This window comes from Lissotriton vulgaris, chromosome 4_1 (genome assembly GCF_964263255.1).
Source record: "Lissotriton vulgaris chromosome 4_1, aLisVul1.2, whole genome shotgun sequence".
Lineage (NCBI taxonomy): Eukaryota > Metazoa > Chordata > Amphibia > Caudata > Salamandridae > Lissotriton > Lissotriton vulgaris.
The window spans coordinates 1749542293-1749558768 of NC_141691.1; the positions used below are offsets into that span (position 1 = coordinate 1749542293).

Genomic DNA, 16476 nt, shown 5'->3' on the forward strand with positions numbered 1-16476 from the left:
AGGTGCGGTCGTCGTGGTCGAGGCCTAAACACTTGAGGCACCGGCGATGGGGGTCGGTAACCGACATCAGTCGGTCGCACCTGGAACAGGGTTTAAACCCGGGCATCCCTACCGGCACCGTAGGAGTCGAAGACTCGAGTAGAGAAATTATCAAAAAGATCATAAAGTTTAGTAAAAAAAGACTAAGGGGTAGAGTTTCTCCGGATCTGCGCTAGCTGGCGCGGAAAAAAGAGGAACTGACGCCAGCGCGCATGTGCGGCGTCTAAGTAATCTGACGACGTCATTCCGGCGCTAACAACGCAGTCGACGGACGCGGAGCCGCGGACGACGCCTGCCGGTGTGCAGGGGTATTGCTACGCAAAATTTTCCGGATCCAGTCTGACGCCTGGGGATATTCTAAGGTAAGGAATCTATCACTAACGTGTCTCTTTCAGATATACCTTCCCAGTAATGCAGTTGCACACCTAGCTTTTGGTAATGAAGCAGATGTACCATACACTCTGTCCCCAACAACTTCCTGAAGATCTCGTTTGAAGAAAGCATAAGACGAGAAGCAGATTTTTTGTATAATGTCTTAAAAACAATTGAGGGCTTCACCGTTCGTGTAGGCAAAGGCCTATTAAATTTAGTTAGCCTTCTGACTAGGACTTCATGAAAGGTGTTTATACCATTTATTCGAAATAGGAGATATTCTCGCTTGTAGTGAGTCAGTCTGCACAGGTGAATAAAGCAAAAGATGAACCTATTCAAGAAGAGACATGAGGAGAGCAAGATCTGAGTCTACCGAAAGATTATGATGCCTGGGTGCACATGACCTTCTGCAATAGAGTTTTCTTGATAAAGAACAATGTGACCTGCGTTTATGATGAGAATGAGATCTTCCTTGAGAGGCACCCACTGGAACAGTGGTAGCTGGTTGAAATGCCAGAGGATGTGCTGCGGGATCAATAGGTCTCGAAGATGGATAAGGAACCACTTCCTGAGAAGGTGTATCCTATGGTGTGGTTATACGACTACTTGGAGGAGTTGGAGAGTGACACAAAGTAGAGAATCTTTGAGAAGAAGCTACATCGGAGAGCACAATTTTAAAGAATACGTATTTAGCTGGAAGGTATGTCCTGAAGTGCTCTGAATCAGACTCTGGGAGTATTTTTTCCTTAACACTGATGGTCTTAGCCTCTTTGACATTGAGTGCCTTGTCTTTGAATAAGCCTTGATGGCATGCAAGTGGCAGCTCTACCTGTCCTCACCATCGTTTACCTTAATGTTGACCAGGAGCAACTATGAATGTGGTGACTAGATCTTCTGGGTTTCCCTCTGGGGGAGTCCAAAGAAATGGTAGTCTGAGCCAAAACAGGAATCTCTTTCCCAAGCTTACTGGACCACCCAGACAACAATTCCTAGTGTCTTCAATGTTCCTCTTTGACAATGGAGTCTGATCTTCTCTCTGTTCCTCCAAATTCTTCTTGACATCTTTTGCCAGCATTCACACTCACCTCCAAGATGAGTGGCCCATACACAAAGGATACATAGATGGTGAAGTTATGTTTTACACATTTTTATGCAGAGAATGGGCACTTGTCAATAAAAGAAGGCATTTTTTAATCAAAAAAGAAAACATTTTAGCTCAGAAAATCTTCAAAATACACTTTCTGTCTTTAACGACTTAACGGGTAGTCACAAATGTAACTTACACTCATAAGTAATTTACAGATGTAAGCTTACTGTTACACTTTCGAGCAACTTTACTACTTTTTACTATTCAACATTTTTGTGTGTAAAGTTAGTCAAAAGTGTTGAATTATCTGTCTCAACTCTCTGGAAGAGGGAGTGGAGTTAAGTTTACAAGTGTAAGTTACTACAGCCAAAAAGGAGCAGTAGTAAGTTCAGCACCACGCTTGGCCAACCACTAATACGGCAACACCCTCTAATAGGAAACATTGGAGTTAGGGAGTTCAGCTCTGAGCTGAAGTACATTTGCTAATGTTTTGGGTCCTTATTGGCGGTAATACATAATAACGACAGAAGTGCAATTTGCGAATAGGAATAGGCTTACGCTCTTGGGGATGGGTGTACGTCCTTTCCTAAATCCCTCCTTATTCCCTTGCCTTTATAAGTACTCATTTCCCATTTTCCATCCTCTACCCTCTGTCCCTCCCACATTTACAACAAAAACATATACATGCCTGTGTGGAGACTCTGCATTCTGGGTCTAGATTTTCACACAGAAAGAGATAGGAGAGGTAGAGGTGAAACCTTTGCACTTATGTTTGTGTTTCCCAAGTAAAAAGCTAATGAAGGTTGAGCTTTGTGCTCCAGGATCTTGTTGACAGAAGCCAGATAAAAGAACTGGAGAAACATCCACTGATGGGGCATGATGGGATACAGCTGGAAGGTGCTTACTTAATGGGGTAATGTCAGTTTACAGATTCTTTAGGCTGCAGATTTTATAGCTATATTGGACTGCTTTTCTTTCACCTTTCCTTAGAAAAAAATTTGCAAAATGTTTTGTAAAATAGTTTTTTCGTGTCACTTCGACTACTGTTCAAAAATTAATATTGCCTTCTTTTTTTAAGAAAATACTCTTAGAGCATCAGTTCTCATAATGCTTGCTGATAACCTGACCACTTTCTCATGAATTAACAGAACATTCAAGCAAACTATAAAGCAAGTATTCATAGACAGAAGATTCTCGTTCCTGGACTACTTTTATGAGAAAAGGGTCAAATAGCACCGCCTGTGATTTTGTTCTAGAAAAGATGAGGGAGTCATGGAAATCTGAGATGCGGCACTGACCTTACATACATGCAGTGAATAATAACATTAGTAGAGAGCTCTTCAACTATTAACTGAAATCTAGTGTTTTGTCATAATAATGCTCCCCGTCCCTAAAACTAAACAGATCTAAATAGGTGTCCAATGACAAACTGTAATTTTCCCTGCAAAAAGGCTCCATGTTGCCACAGAGGAAAATGAGTCCCTGGACACTGAGGAAATACGAATTGTTTAAAAGGCTCCAACAAGGATTCTTAATAAGACCGTTTCCAAGGAAAGGGGAGAGCTACTTCATCTTCACAGTTCTTTTAATCAGACAAACAATGTAATCTGAAAGATCTACAAGAGTGCATTCTTTTTGTGTTTTTTAGGGTGACACGTCAACATAAGGGCTCTAGTGTAAGTCCTTATCCTGGACGGGACAGATGGAGTCAAATGCAATTCTTTACATTGTCAGGAGGAATACTGTAAAGGAAGTGAAATGAAAATAGGTATTGTAAAGCGCACGGCTACTCCACAGAGTAACATGCTACAACGGCTAACGTTCCCCTCAGGAACATTAGACCATAGCAGTTGTTAACTGTGCAGTGATTATGAAAGTGTAGCCAACATGACCAGGCAACACCCACCGCAGAACTTGAAATACAAAGGTCTTTTACTCATTCTGGTATAGTGTTCTGCTGAAATAATTTGTTAAATCACACCAGTAGCTCTAAGATGGAATCAGTAGCAAATCCAGATGCAATGGATTAAGGGAAATGAACAGAGGGTACAGGTGTGAGATTATCATATATATGAGTTCCTACCACATAGCTTCAATAAATATTGTTATCAGTTCCTCAACATTGCGTAATGTGTTTCAACAAAGTACGATATGTGTGCTATTGCATAAGGCGTATTCACTGAAAAATGTATATATCCTAAGATGTGATAGATTATATCAGGTTCCTCTAAGAAATGGTGAGCTGTGAGCATTTTATAAGACAATGCAACTTTCAAATAGAATTTTCCTTGGGTTTGATATTTAACTATTCCCATATTATAAATGTCTAACTAGCACCATGCTACATCATTTAATTACATCACCTGTTCTTGCTCTTGTTTTGTAGCCGGGCTGTTGGGTCCAAAGAAATACTTTTTGTTTAAGTATTTAGTTTTTATATCCTTGGATTTCTCCTCTCTTTTTTCTCTTTCCTTGTATGGCATCCTTCGGAACCGCTCAATTTCAATCCAGCACATTAGATCTATGCTGCCAATGGAAGACAAAGAGGGAGAGCAAGTCATCAATAGATAATAGGTTGGTGAACTGCAACATTAGCAATAACTAGCAAGTGGCAAGTTGTACGATACAGTATGAACTACCAAAAGATGAGCAGTTCCAACCATGAAGGATTTCTGAGATAATGGAATGCCATCTCAATAAAACAAAAGAAACATTCAGCAGACCACAGTGAGCTCCAGAACTACCGTCTCATCTCTTTGATCCTGTTCTCTGCCAAATTCCTGGAAAAGGCCATCAACCCCCAATTCACTGAACACCTGGAGGCAAACAACCTACTGGACCCCTCCCAATCAGATTTTAGGGCCAACCCCACAGCACCCAGACAGCCCTGATCGCCACAACAGACGACATCCGCGCCATACTCCACTAGAGAATCAGCCGCCCTAACCCCTTGACCCCTCCGGAGCCTTTGACACGGTGTCCCACCACACATTCATTGACCATCTATGACAGATTGGAATCACAGACGATGCGCTCAGTTGGATGACATCCTTTGTCACAGGGCACACCCAGAGTGTCCACCTCCCTCCTTTCACCTCACTATCCAAGCAAAGCATCTGCGGCATGCCCAAGGCTCATCCCTCAGTCCCATATAATAGATCCAACCAATAGTGCCAGACACCTGTCGTGAAACAGTTTTACTTGTAAGTGTATTACAATATCCTCAAAATTATATATGCATATAAACACAAAGTTATATCAAAAAGTCTTATTTATTTAAAAAAAGTAGACACAAATATATATGCTAAGAAGCATTTTCATACAATATCAACATCAATACATACACATACTTTTCTTCCAAATTTTACACTATAAAAACATTAGAGAACATAATAAAAGAACACTGTTGTCGACGCGTTTCGGTGCTTAGTTGGATAAGACACCTTCTTCAGGACTATTGATTAAAACTTCATAAATCTAAAAGAAACATATTTAACATAAATTAGTACAAAGTGTTTGAGGATTTGTTTTTTTCACAAAAAAACATATTTATCTCACTACGTACAGGGTCATGGCTATTAGTAGTCAAAATCTCTTACTTTTCAAGCTTTTTAAATTGCTATACCAGTCTTGATCCTGGAGCGAAAATATCCTTTAGTTTGTGTAGTCTCCTCCGTTTGTTCAATCTAGAGGATCTAAGGTAACAATAATGTTCCATGTTACATACCTCTCTTTATGTAGTGTGTTTAGTAATAGTTTGAGTACGACAGTGCTTACTTGGTGACAACGTGGGATACCAGAAGTATAGATGGACATTCCTCAAGGCGCCTACTTTTTGGATAGGTCGGCTTGGGTCGTTCGAGAGCCTTCTTATAAGTCAATTGCTTGTTTTGGCAGACTTCGCATCTATAAATAGAGAGTCGCAACAGAATTTTGCTATGTTGAATATATAGTCAGTCTACATGCTGTAGTCTCATACTGTACAGTCTTTGTTGTAAATAGGCGCCTATCTATAGGGAAGTAGTTATACTTGACTTAGGACCTGGTTATAAGCAGCCTTAAATTTAACTGGAAATCTTTTTCTGCAAAAACACAATTGTATCTGGGTGCAGTAATAATCTTGACAAACAGTAAGGGGCAGACAGTTGAATGTTACTTTGTGCAAGACACGGAGATGTAATTTAGTGTTAATAGGTACCATCTTACCTAAGTTAAAAATCCCGCACACAATCTGCCTGGTCTCCCTGGTCTCCAGAGTCAGTATGGAGCACGGGCACGTGTACAATGCACTGCTGTTAGGGCTCTGTTGGAGCAATGTTAACAAGGCTTTAGATCAAGTTGTCAGTCCCTCTATACTCGCCCCCCAGCCGAATTTGGTGAATAGCGGCGGAATGCTGCTCTAGTGACTACATTAGTGTGGTATTTTTGGCACAACTGTCTATAAAAACTAGAAAAATGTGGCTCAGCTTGAATATAGTCACATGGTTTTAAAGCCATAATTTTTGTTAAAGTTAAGTTAAGGAGGGGTTAGGGGTCCCTTCTAGCTGGGTCGCTAGCGTGAGAGGTCCATTCCATATGGACAGGTTATGTCTCACCTCAGTTTGGTCTTGTGTGCGCGATCTGCCTGGTCTCCCCGGTCTTCCAGCGTCAGTGTGGATGGTGGAGCACGGGGGCAGGATTTATACCCGTGAAAGTTAAACTTAACAGGTTGATAGATTGCACCTGTGTCCTGTTTGGTTACGGGCGTATTCCGCGCCATTTTGGTAGTTTTTCTCTGGCCGGTGTTCCTGCCTCGACATAAATGTAGGACTGTGTTAACGCTCCGTTGCCACGGAAACGTCTATGGATACAATACTGTTATCCAGTCGGAGCGTGTGTTTAGTTTGGCCAATGCACCTGGACTTTGTTCTTTACCGAGTGCATAAAAATTAAAACGGCCAATACCGTCGGATTGTTGCAACATTTATATGTTGGCGAGTGACTTTTTCAAAACACTTTTTACTTTCAGTTATTTGCGGTCGCGCCATTTTTGTAGTTTGTGACTATTTTCAATAGATTACCCCGCTAATATTAAGCTAAACAGGTTGATAGATCGCACCTGTCTCCTAGTTGGTTACGAGCGTATTCCGCGCCATTTTGATAGTTTTTATTTGGCCGGTGTTTCTGCCTCGACATAAGAGTAGGACTTTGTTGACGCTCCGTTGCCATGGAAACGTCTCTGGATACAATATTGTTATCCGGTCGGAGCGTATGTTTAGTTTTGCCATTACACCAGGATTATGTTCTTTACCGAGTGCATAAAGATTAAAACGGCCAATACCGTCGGATTGTAGCGTTGCAACATTTATATGTTAGCGAGTGACTTTTTCAATACACTTTTTACTTTCAGTTATTTACGGTCGCGCCATTCTTGTTCGCAAACCTTACTTCATGACTGGAATTCCATGCATATTTAGTTTGAAGCAACTACCATCTTTTTACTTTACCTCATGAAATTCCAAATAAGACATACATATCAACATGTTAAGAACGCTCCTATTATGTAGCTCTTTTTGTGGCGAAGCCATTATTGTTAGATATAGGCCAATTCGTTGATGGATAAGAATTATATTAATATGATATTATATTAATATATATATATGGACAATCCCATATATAGGGCCATGAGTAATGGAGCGTTCTTGTACAGCGATGTGAGCCAAGTCATATGGCAAATAATTCATTTTATGTCGTTAACAGCTAGGTATTTTTTGATTGCCTTAGTATATGGTTTAGCATTTAGTGATATTTTAATATTTTCTCCAATACATTATTATAAGACATGGTCATTTTGCAACAGTTAAGGCGAATATATGTATTCATTCTACTAAGCGCGTCAATTGTGTATGAGATGGAACAGTGTACACATATTGCAAAAATCAAAGCGAGTTCATATGAGATGAAACAGTGTACACATGGTTATATTCTTAATTATGACATCACTTTTGTAGTACATGGGCCGAAGTTGGTCTAATGGTGCTAGTGGGATCAATGCTATCTAACCAGTCTTTCCCACTCTTCCCTACTATTCAGCCCAAAATGATATGTGCGAAATTTAGACATGAAGAATTGCTCCCTTTGTTTGCGTTTGAGGTCTGTATTCCCTCCTCTGGCTGATGTCTTAATTCTTTCTATTATAAACCATTTGAGTTCATCTTCTCTGTGATTTACGCTTGACCAATGGTCAACCAGTGGGGCATTCTTTTTTTTGTTCTTGAGCGCCGATCTGTGCTCATTCAGACGTAGTCGCATTTCACGGCCCGTTTCTCCAATGTATCCCTTTTGACAAGGACAGATGAGGAGGTACACCACATTGGAAGTTCTACAATTGACGTGGTCATTCATCCAATGTGATATACCATTTAGTTCCACCTTATCTGTATGGATGATGGACTTGCAGTGGGAACAACATCCACAGGGATGATTACCTCTAATGGGTGTCCCTAGGTCTATGCTCAGTTGTCTGCTGTTCTTGGGTTCCCTATAAGTATGGACCAAGCAATTACGTATTGTCCTATTTCTTCTATAGGCAAAAATCGGTTTTGGAAGTGGAGTTTTGCCTTGTTTGTTAAGAATGTACCAGTTTTTGTTAATCAGATTTTTAATTTTAAAGCTAATGCCATTATAGTTGGAAACCATGACGATCGTATTTTCTGGTTCCTGTTTTTTGTTTTTAGGTTCAAATAACGTAGATCTGTTTTGGTATTTGGCCCTTTTATAGCTATCTCTGATTAATCTTTTCGGATAACCTCGCTGGAGTAGTTTGGTTTTAAGATTTTCTGCATGTTTTTCGAATGAATCTTTGTCGGTACAGTTTCGTTTTATCCTTATGAATTGACTATATGGGATTCCTTCTTTCTGGTTCTTAGGATGGTAGCTATTATGGTGGAGCAGGGTGTTACGGTCGGATGGTTTGACAAAGAGCTCGACACACAACTTCCCTTTCACCGGTTTAATTTTTATATCCAGAAAGTCCACTGCCTCTTGGCTTTGGTTACTGGTGAATTTGAGGTTGGCATCACCGCAGTTGAGCCACTCAATAAAAACTGAGAGCTCAGTTTCATTGCCGTCCCACACAAAGAAAACATCGTCTATAAATCTAGACCAATGTTTCACATTTTCAAAAAATGGGCTAAGTTCGTTATAAATGTGGTGCTTCTCAAAGTTCCCTACGTATAGGCAAGCAAGGCTTGGAGCGCAGGTAGCTCCCATGCTTGTCCCTTTTATTTGGCAAAACAAGTCATTATTAAATAAAAAAATGTTATTGAGTAGGACAATTTCAATACACTCAACTATGAATGTATTTTGGGCAGAGAGATAGCCTTCCTCGTCACTTAAAATCTCTCTCATCATCCTAATGGTATCTTTTTGGGGTATGTTGGTGTACAAGGACTCAATGTCCAAGCACACCAACCATTGGGTTTCACTATTAAAGCTTATACCTTCTACCTTTGAGATCATATCTTTGGTATCTTTTATATAGGAAGGCAGCGTCTCCACCAGGGGCCGGATAAAGCAATCAGCATATTTGCTGAGTGGCTCCGTGATGGAGTCGATACCTGAGACTATTGGTCGCATGGGCGGATTTTGGATATCCTTATGGACTTTTGGAAGGCCATAAAGGGCAGGTATTCTCGGGTGGTCGTTCACTAGAAATTTGTATTCATCTTCACAGATGATACAGTCCTCTTTTGCTAAGATCACTATGTTTTTCACTTTCTTTTTAAGATTGTCCCACTCGCCTATGTTAGATTTTCTATAGTGCGATGTATTGCTTAGTAGACCATACATTTTTTGGTTGTAGTCCTGGGTATTAAGGATGACAATACTGCCACCCTTATCCCCAGGTTTGATGGTAATATCATCATATGTTTGTAGATTGGACAAGGCTACTCTTTCAGTTTTAGAGAGATTATTGGTGGTCCATATCTTCTCTTCTAGCACTTTTTCAAGGCCAATGGTAATGACCTTTTCAAATGTGTCTATTTCTTGACTCACCATTGAGATGTCAGAGGTCCAAGTCGAGGGAGGTTTAAGTCCTGACTTGTTGTTCCTAGGTCTAATTTCCTTATTTTCAAAGAATCGCTTGATCCTAATTTTGCGAAATAGGTCTCTTATATCCTTCTCTATTGAGTATCTACAGATACCACGACTGGGGGCAAAGCCTAAACCTTTTTCAAGAATCTTGACCTCATCTAATGTTAAAATTTTGTTGGAGAGATTAATGATTGGAGCCTTTTGGGTGTGGCTATCTACTCCCAATCCTTGTGACTCCTGGTTCTCATATATGGTCTCCTTATTGTTCCCTCCTTCTGACGAAAACCCTGACGGCCCCTCCCCCGGGTCCTGAAGCCACGGGTCTGTCTCTTTTGATGTTGGCCTAAAAAAGGTTTTTGATACTCTGGGAATTCGTCTCCACTCTCATCTCTTGATTCGTTACGTTTACTACTCTCTTGTGCTCTCTCAGCCTCCGAATCGCTTGTATGGTATGAGGTGTCTGAAAAAGTCACATTCTTTTTATAGAATTTGTTTCTATTGTATCTGTATGGCCGGTTGTTATACTCGTTAGGGATGGGTTGCTCAAAATAATCCTTCTGTAGATATGGGTATACCTGCTCTAAATTGAAATTAGCTATATCTTTTCGTAGTTTGTTGGTCTTTTTGTTTATCATATATTCTTGATAACCTGTGATGTCATCTTTTATCTCTGCTAGTTTTTTAATCGCTTCATCTAATGCAGTGGACTCATTGAGTTCCTTCTCTAATTTGTCTATTTCTTCTTTTTCTATTATTAAGAGTCCCTGTGCTGTATCTATAATAAGCAGCATCCAGTCGCGACTGCACCTATTCGCTATTAGTGTCCAACTGTCTTTAAATTTCTCATCTGTGATAAATAGCCCGGGTTCATTGGTTATTTGTAAACCCTTGGGTATAACTCCCTTTTTGCAGTATTGGATGATAAATTCTGCATGGAGTTCAGTCCGGATCAGTTTTTTCTTTAGATTCCAGAGTTTGTTCCATTTATCTTCATCACTACTAGATAGTGTGACAGTACTAATGCTTTTCGAAGAACCGCCTAATAGCTTTTTACATTGGTCTTCTGAGAACCCAAAGGTTTGTAATGTATCCATATAGGTAATTAGGACTCTCTGGCTACTGGAGCCTGAGTAAACTGAAAACAGGAGAGAGTTTTCCCAAAGGGACCCAGAAAGGACTGGGAAACAGTGACAATCAAAGAAGGGGGGATTCCTTTCTGTGGTTATTTTATAAGTCTCATATAATAGATCCAACCAATAGTGCCAGACACCTGTCGTGAAACAGTTTTACTTGTAAGTGTATTACAATATCCTCAAAATTATATATGCATATAAACACAAAGTTATATCAAAAAGTCTTATTTATTTAAAAAAAGTAGACACAAATATATATGCTAAGAAGCATTTTCATACAATATCAACATCAATACATACACATACTTTTCTTCCAAATTTTACACTATAAAAACATTAGAGAACATAATAAAAGAACACTGTTGTCGACGCGTTTCGGTGCTTAGTTGGATAAGACACCTTCTTCAGGACTATTGATTAAAACTTCATAAATCTAAAAGAAACATATTTAACATAAATTAGTACAAAGTGTTTGAGGATTTGTTTTTTTCACAAAAAAACATATTTATCTCACTACGTACAGGGTCATGGCTATTAGTAGTCAAAATCTCTTACTTTTCAAGCTTTTTAAATTGCTATACCAGTCTTGATCCTGGAGCGAAAATATCCTTTAGTTTGTGTAGTCTCCTCCGTTTGTTCAATCTAGAGGATCTAAGGTAACAATAATGTTCCATGTTACATACCTCTCTTTATGTAGTGTGTTTAGTAATAGTTTGAGTACGACAGTGCTTACTTGGTGACAACGTGGGATACCAGAAGTATAGATGGACATTCCTCAAGGCGCCTACTTTTTGGATAGGTCGGCTTGGGTCGTTCGAGAGCCTTCTTATAAGTCAATTGCTTGTTTTGGCAGACTTCGCATCTATAAATAGAGAGTCGCAACAGAATTTTGCTATGTTGAATATATAGTCAGTCTACATGCTGTAGTCTCATACTGTACAGTCTTTGTTGTAAATAGGCGCCTATCTATAGGGAAGTAGTTATACTTGACTTAGGACCTGGTTATAAGCAGCCTTAAATTTAACTGGAAATCTTTTTCTGCAAAAACACAATTGTATCTGGGTCACAAACTACAAAAATGGCGCGACCGCAAATAACTGAAAGTAAAAAGTGTTTTGAAAAAGTCACTCGCCAACATATAAATGTTGCAACAATCCGACGGTATTGGCCGTTTTAATTTTTATGCACTCGGTAAAGAACAAAGTCCAGGTGCATTGGCCAAACTAAACACACGCTCCGACTGGATAACAGTATTGTATCCATAGACGTTTCCGTGGCAACGGAGCGTTAACACAGTCCTACATTTATGTCGAGGCAGGAACACCGGCCAGAGAAAAACTACCAAAATGGCGCGGAATACGCCCGTAACCAAACAGGACACAGGTGCAATCTATCAACCTGTTAAGTTTAACTTTCACGGGTATAAATCCTGCCCCCGTGCTCCACCATCCACACTGACGCTGGAAGACCGGGGAGACCAGGCAGATCGCGCACACAAGACCAAACTGAGGTGAGACATAACCTGTCCATATGGAATGGACCTCTCACGCTAGCGACCCAGCTAGAAGGGACCCCTAACCCCTCCTTAACTTAACTTTAACAAAAATTATGGCTTTAAAACCATGTGACTATATTCAAGCTGAGCCACATTTTTCTAGTTTTTATAGACAGTTGTGCCAAAAATACCACACTAATGTAGTCACTAGAGCAGCATTCCGCCGCTATTCACCAAATTCGGCTGGGGGGCGAGTATAGAGGGACTGACAACTTGATCTAAAGCCTTGTTAACATTGCTCCAACAGAGCCCTAACAGCAGTGCATTGTACACGTGCCCGTGCTCCATACTGACTCTGGAGACCAGGGAGACCAGGCAGATTGTGTGCGGGATTTTTAACTTAGGTAAGATGGTACCTATTAACACTAAATTACATCTCCGTGTCTTGCACAAAGTAACATTCAACTGTCTGCCCCTTACTGTTTGTCAAGATTATTACTGCACCCAGATACAATTGTGTTTTTGCAGAAAAAGATTTCCAGTTAAATTTAAGGCTGCTTATAACCAGGTCCTAAGTCAAGTATAACTACTTCCCTATAGATAGGCGCCTATTTACAACAAAGACTGTTCAGTATGAGACTACAGCATGTAGACTGACTATATATTCAACATAGCAAAATTCTGTTGCGACTCTCTATTTATAGATGCGAAGTCTGCCAAAACAAGCAATTGACTTATAAGAAGGCTCTCGAACGACCCAAGCCGACCTATCCAAAAAGTAGGCGCCTTGAGGAATGTCCATCTATACTTCTGGTATCCCACGTTGTCACCAAGTAAGCACTGTCGTACTCAAACTATTACTAAACACACTACATAAAGAGAGGTATGTAACATGGAACATTATTGTTACCTTAGATCCTCTAGATTGAACAAACGGAGGAGACTACACAAACTAAAGGATATTTTCGCTCCAGGATCAAGACTGGTATAGCAATTTAAAAAGCTTGAAAAGTAAGAGATTTTGACTACTAATAGCCATGACCCTGTACGTAGTGAGATAAATATGTTTTTTTGTGAAAAAAACAAATCCTCAAACACTTTGTACTAATTTATGTTAAATATGTTTCTTTTAGATTTATGAAGTTTTAATCAATAGTCCTGAAGAAGGTGTCTTATCCAACTAAGCACCGAAACGCGTCGACAACAGTGTTCTTTTATTATGTTCTCTAATGTTTTTATAGTGTAAAATTTGGAAGAAAAGTATGTGTATGTATTGATGTTGATATTGTATGAAAATGCTTCTTAGCATATATATTTGTGTCTACTTTTTTTAAATAAATAAGACTTTTTGATATAACTTTGTGTTTATATGCATATATAATTTTGAGGATATTGTAATACACTTACAAGTAAAACTGTTTCACGACAGGTGTCTGGCACTATTGGTTGGATCTATTATATGAGACTTATAAAATAACCACAGAAAGGAATCCCCCCTTCTTTGATTGTCACTGTTTCCCAGTCCTTTCTGGGTCCCTTTGGGAAAACTCTCTCCTGTTTTCAGTCATCCCTCAGTCCTACTCTCTTCAACATCTACATGATACCTCTCGCAGACATTGTCAAATCTCATTCCATCAACATCATCTCCTACGCCGACAATTGTGATTCTCCTATTACCATGAGAATCTGGATTTCGTTAAAGACTCGGAGGCTAACATTATGCATATCACTTTTAATGCAGACCCAAGCGGCTGCATACAACATAAAGCAAAGTTCCTCATTTTATTGCTCTTACTTATTGTCCTAGATGATTGTTTTAAAGTGTCTTACCCTGCTAATTGATTTAATGGCCTTGCTATATTCATCTTTTGGCTGTATTTATTGTTTCTCTTAACATGTTTTATTCTATTACTTGTCTCGGTCTCTCGACCTCCAATTTATGGAGGCTGGCTCCTGACCTTGGCGGTTAGTTTCCCCTTCTCGCCCGACGTGTGTCTCGCTTACATTTCCTGTTTGCTCTTTTCTGGATTTGAGCCCCTTCGCGGAGAGCGCATCACTCACCTCGCGCCTCACTCTCGCTCCCTTGCCGATTTCTCTTGTGGAGCCCGCCAACCTTTCCTGCCTTCTAGGCGAAATCCTTTCCCCCTCTGTGCTTCCGAGAGTTAATAGAATAGCGCTCCATCAGCCTTTTAACCCTCTTACGAGATCCTTCTTTCCTCAGTGCTTCTGAGCGCCGTTAAAGGAATGCACCTTGGCAACGCTCGCGCAGCGTCCCAGCGTTGCCTAGGCTCTTTCCTCTCTTCTAGCCAGCGTCTTCACTGTGTCATAGCAACAGCTGATCGCGTTTGAGCCCAAGGCAGTTGCTCGATGCGAAGATCAGTAGTTTCCTCGTATTGAGACGCTTTTTTACACCGCTCTTTCTATACTAATGCTTTTTAACCCTTCTCGGCAGGATTTGCACTCCACTGAGTGTTCTCCTTCCCTGGGTCTTCCTTACCCTGTTTGGACCCTCTCCAAATTGCATTTCGCCCCCCCCCCTTTCTTAACTGGACCTCATCTGATATAATTAAAAAAAAGGGCCATACATAATATTAAAAAATAAGAGGCCATACATAATATTAAAAAAATAAGAGGTCATACTTAAAAAAAAAAGGGGGAATATTTCTCACACTATGTCTGACACAGACTCAGACCAGGCTAGCGCCGCCGAATCTGATATTGGTAATGTGGCAATTAAGAATCTAATTCATAAAGAAAGGAAATCCTATATGTTCTCAACACTATCCCAGGTTATGGCCTCCAAAATATCCTTCCCCCCCAGACGAGGAGGATACCCCCGGCCTTGACCTCACAGACGAGAACGATCTCATTGAGACAAGGGGTAAGAAATCTAAAAAGACTCAAATTATTGAATGTACCCCAAAGAGCATTTATGGGAGGTCTCCGCACATCGAACATCTCAGGTGTCCTTAGCGGCACAACATTGAAAGGTGTCCCCAGCGGCACAAACTATATAGGTGCCCACCGGCGGCATAACTTATCATAGAGCTCAAAGTGATGATGGTCTCTAATTTGGACATGATGACAAGTTTCATGCCGACGACCTAGATGATAATGCCTCTGAATTCCCAGATGAATATATCCTCGACCTAAATGAGGACGAACAAGATCTTGATTCCCATCTCTTTGAGGATAATCTACCTTCCTTCTCAAAAGACAGTATCATTGACCCCCTGGTAGAGGAGATGTTTTCCTCCTTAAATATCAAACATCCCAGGAGCTCAGAGTGGACCCCCAATGATCACGTTTGCAAATGTATTGCTAGATGGTTAAGGAATCCTTTGGAGAGGGAGACCCGCAATCTCTTAAGAGCAGAATGCTCCAGACCCTCGATCGAGGGTAGGGTTTGTCAGACCCCAAATCTCGACCCATACTCGGTGGAGATCCCAGAAAGGGTTTAGAGAGATCCTTTAAAATCTGCAAAGACCGGGTCCTGGATATCCTAGGACCTTTCACTAAGATCATCAATACTGCCGAAGACAGCTACCTTTATGGCTCTCCACTTAACACCCATATGATTCGAGGTAGGAGTCAAAAGGCCCTAGTCTTACTGGGCAACGCAAATGCAGGTCTTAACTCAGAGAGGAGAAGAGTAGTCTTAACCAAGATTAGCCCCCAAATTAAGTGACCTGGCTGAAAAGGAACCCTCTCTCAACCCTTAGGGTTTGCTTTTTGGCGAAGACCTTATTAAAAGCCTTGGTAAATACGTTTCTACATTCACGACATTGGACAAAGCCCATCAGAATATGAAAAGGGTCTTCAATTCCAACAACCTTTTTAGCAGGGCCGGAAGACGGGGCCAATCTTCGGCCGCTTCAACCGCAGGCCCTATTCGAGATCCAGAGGTTACGGTGGAAGAGGATACCAACCCGCTAATCAACCTCAATTCTACCCACCAAGAGGTAGGGGCTTCCGCTCAAGAGGCTTCAGAGCGAGAGGAGCGTCTACCGACATAAACCCTCAGAGTGAGTGCTACAATCCTTTATCCTCCCCCTTCATCTTCACCAAAGGTGGGAGGCAGACTGAAATTATTTTCTCAGAACTGGAAACTCATCACTCAAGACCATTGGGTTTTAAATACAGTAGTAGGTTTTTCAATAATTTCACAGAAACTCCAATTCAAAATTCACGTCCTAGGAAAATTCCCCTCACTCTAGCTCAAGAGAAAATAATAGAAGAGGAGATCAAAAAGGTGCAGTTATAGAAGTCCCTAT

The 16476-nt window shown here is 40.6% G+C and overlaps 1 protein-coding gene across 1 annotated transcript in view; it reads right to left on the reverse strand.

Annotated features, from left to right (window-relative positions):
• RGS22 (regulator of G protein signaling 22) overlaps positions 1-16476 on the reverse strand; it is a 1820811-nt gene that overhangs the window by 648939 nt on the left and 1155396 nt on the right. Inside the window, exon 18 of the mRNA XM_086966055.1 lies at positions 3862-4024. Within this exon, the coding sequence (XP_086822181.1) occupies positions 3862-4024 (163 nt within the window). The remainder of the gene's footprint in view (positions 1-3861; positions 4025-16476) is intronic.